Source organism: Arachis ipaensis, chromosome B06 (genome assembly GCF_000816755.2).
Source record: "Arachis ipaensis cultivar K30076 chromosome B06, Araip1.1, whole genome shotgun sequence".
Classification (NCBI taxonomy): domain Eukaryota; kingdom Viridiplantae; phylum Streptophyta; class Magnoliopsida; order Fabales; family Fabaceae; genus Arachis; species Arachis ipaensis.
The window spans coordinates 13,602,166-13,605,318 of record NC_029790.2 but is presented as its reverse complement, the minus strand read 5'-3'; the positions used below and the strand labels follow the sequence as shown (position 1 = coordinate 13,605,318).

General features: G+C 36.3%; 1 protein-coding gene across 1 annotated transcript; it reads left to right on the top strand.

Moving 5' to 3' along the window:
- Window positions 1,275-1,883, top strand: LOC110263699 (protein FAR-RED ELONGATED HYPOCOTYL 3-like). The gene is made up of 2 exons (XM_021105438.1): window positions 1,275-1,377; window positions 1,462-1,883. Exons 1-2 carry the CDS (start codon window positions 1,275-1,277, stop codon window positions 1,881-1,883), a joined length of 525 nt encoding a protein of 174 aa, XP_020961097.1.

Sequence of the window (3,153 nt, the reverse complement as noted above, 5' to 3'; positions counted from 1 at the left end):
TTGTTATTTTTAATGATGGTTTTATAGTTGTATTTGCATTCTATAGTTTATACTTGTTTTAATATGGTGTATTTTGGACTTTTTTGGGTGTATTTTGCAGCCCCTCTGTGATGTTGATAAGCAGTTTGTTCCCAAGGTTGTGATGATTTTTAACACCGTTGAAGATGCCACAAAATTCTACAAGGATTATTCGAAAGCTGCAAATTTTTCTACAAGAGTTTGGAGCATAAATAAGAAGGAAAATAAAATTAAGAACCAATTGATTACATATAGCAGAGAGGGGAAATGGAAATCGAAAATATCTCCAATGAAAAAGACAAACCCCTCAGCAGGATTAAATTGTCCCGCAAGAATTTATATACACATATTGAAGGACATCGGTGTTTGGATCATTTCCAAGATTGTGTTTCATCATTCACATCCTTGTTGTGCAAATCAAGCAGAGATGCTTAAACAGCACAGGGAACTAAGCATGTCCGTGCGTCTTACAATAGAGAATAACGAGGAAGCCGGAATCAGACTAAGCAAAACTTACCAATCATTTGTGGCAGCAGCCGGGGGTCACCACTAGTTAAATTTTATCGAAAAAGACGTGAGAAATTACATCACGAGAGAAGTGCAGAATGTTTCAGAACTAGAGGATGCAAAAGAATTCAGGAAATACTTATTAAGAATGAAAGAGAAGAATCAAAATTTCTTTTTCAAACTTGAACTCGAGGACGATCAGTCGATTAAGCTTGCTTTTTGGACGGACGCAAGGAGCAGGACTGCCTGTGAGTATTTCGGAGATGTTATTTCATTCGACACTACCTACAATACAAATAGGTAATATGCTGTTCTGGTTTTATGATGTTGAATTAATGTTGTTTTATAAATCTGCAACAGAGGTGTATATTAGATTTTTTGGGTGTAGATGGCTATTATTTGGGTGTATTTAACGACTTTAATTCTGTTTTGTCAAAATCTGTTTCAGGTATAATATGGTTTTTGGTTCTTTTATTGGGATAAATTACAACGGTCAGTCAACACTTCTGGGATGCGCTTTGATGAAAAACAAAGATATTCAATCATTCAAATAGTCATTTGAATGTTGGCTTCGTTGCATGGGAGGAAATGCTCCAAAAGAGATTCTCACCGATCAATGTGCATTGATGCAAAGAACTATCGAGGCTTGTATGCCCACAACAATCCACCGTTGGTGTATTTGGCACATCGTGAAGAAGATTCCAAGCAAATTAAATGGCTACAAGAGACACCTAGAAATCGAACAAGACATGAGCCATGTTGTTTGGAACTCTCATAGCAAAGAATCATTTTACAGGAATTGGAATAATTTTCTGATGAAGTATGGTCTTGTGGACAACAAGTGGCTTTCAGGTAATATCATTTAAAATCTGCAGCAGAGGTGTAAATTACATGTTTTTGGGTGTATTATAGTTCTAATTTAGGTGTTTTTTGTAGAGTTTTACAAAGACCATCATATATGGATTCCAATTTATCTCGATCACCACTTCTGGGCCGGGATGAGAAGCACACAGAGGAGCGAGAGTATGCATGCCTTTTTTAACAAGTTTATTACGCAGAACAACTCACTTATTCAATTCGTCAAACAATACGATAATTGCCTCGGAAGTAGGGAGCAAAGAGAGAGAGAATCGGATGCTGCAGATTTTCACACCGTCATACCATGTGCAACAAAATCCTCAATAGAAGCTCAGTTTCAACAGGTGTACACTCACCAGAAGTTTAGGAAAGTCCAAGTACAATTCAGAGGGAAGGTGAATTGCATCACAAGATCAACGAACTCTGCTCTAGGCTATTCGGTATATGAAGATGTAGAACAAGTTTCCAACTCAACATTCAACAAGTTCACGGTTCGGTAGCAGCCCAAGTGAAATGCAGTGCTTATTATTCGACTCAAGAGGGATATTGTGTCGTCATGCCTTAAGCATGTTAAGCTTTGAACGAGTAAACAAAGTGTCACCGAGATACATATTGGAACGATGGAGCAAGAACGTAAAGAGGAGACACACACACATTAAGAGCAGCCACGATGAGCCAGTGTTGGAGCCAAGAAGCCAGATGTTTGACGAATTGGTGTTTTGTTCCCAAAATATATGCGAATTTGTATCAGAATCTGAGGAGCTCACTGCCATTTTGCACCGCGCCTATGATAACGTCGTGGTTGAGATGCAAGAACTGAAAGCCAAAAGGAAGGGGACATGTTCGTTATCTCACGAAGATGCTAACTTGGAATCCGTTAACGAGCTTCAAAGTCCTCCAAGGGTGGGAACAAGAGGACATCCCAAAAATAGACTAGGTTCAAAATTGGACAAACAGATTGCAAATGCCTCAAAGAAAAAGAAAACTAAAGCTCTAAGCGAGGTAAAAGTGATGTTCTTTAAACAGGGGGTAATTGAGTTTTTTTTTTCTTTGTTAATAATTTTTCTAATATGTGAGTTTATTTTTTCCAGTTGAACCTTTTTGATGGCGCATCAGTGGTGCAACCAAATTCCAGCCAATATCATGGATATATTATGAATTATCAGTTCAGAGATCCAGCAGCAGGGGATAGGTTTTTGGGTGTATAATGACAGTATTTTGGTGTAACAATCAATTTTTTGGGTGTATTTCTGCATTCTCTTATTTTTGACATTTTTCTCTTTATTATATTTTTCATATGCTGCTGTTTGTGTTGGAAATTAATGTCTTGTTTATATTTGTTTGTTTTAAATTTACAATGCATATACAATTCAATTCCTAAAGAGGTTAACAATTCAAATTTCTAAATTCCCATAACTCTTGGTTGTTTATTCCATGGAAATATGTGAGCACTCAATTTGGGTGTATACCAGTTATTTTTGGGTGTATTATGAAAGTAATTCGGCATATTAGCATGTTTGGTATTGTTTTCCTTGATTTTTTTAACCTGTAATTGACAGCTTTTGAATACAGCACAAATTTATTTCTGCAAAAATAATTTATAATAAGTTTGGATTAAATATTCACAAACTTTACAAAAACTGTTCAAACTATTCCAAGACTACACAACACTCAAACTAATCACTGTCAATATCATCTGAATCTATTTGACAATATGGACTTAACAAAACTGTAGATGGCTTGGACAATCTTATTGCTTCGCATTCCCTA

Excerpts from the sequence above, each read along its gene's own strand:
- LOC110263699 (XM_021105438.1), top strand. The coding sequence starts at position 1,275 with ATGAGCCATGTTGTTTGGAACTCTCATAGCAAAGAATCATTTTACAGG. Across the intron at positions 1,378-1,461 it reads GGACAACAAGTGGCTTTCAG|AGTTTTACAAAGACCATCAT; the intron begins GTAATATCATTT and ends TGTTTTTTGTAG.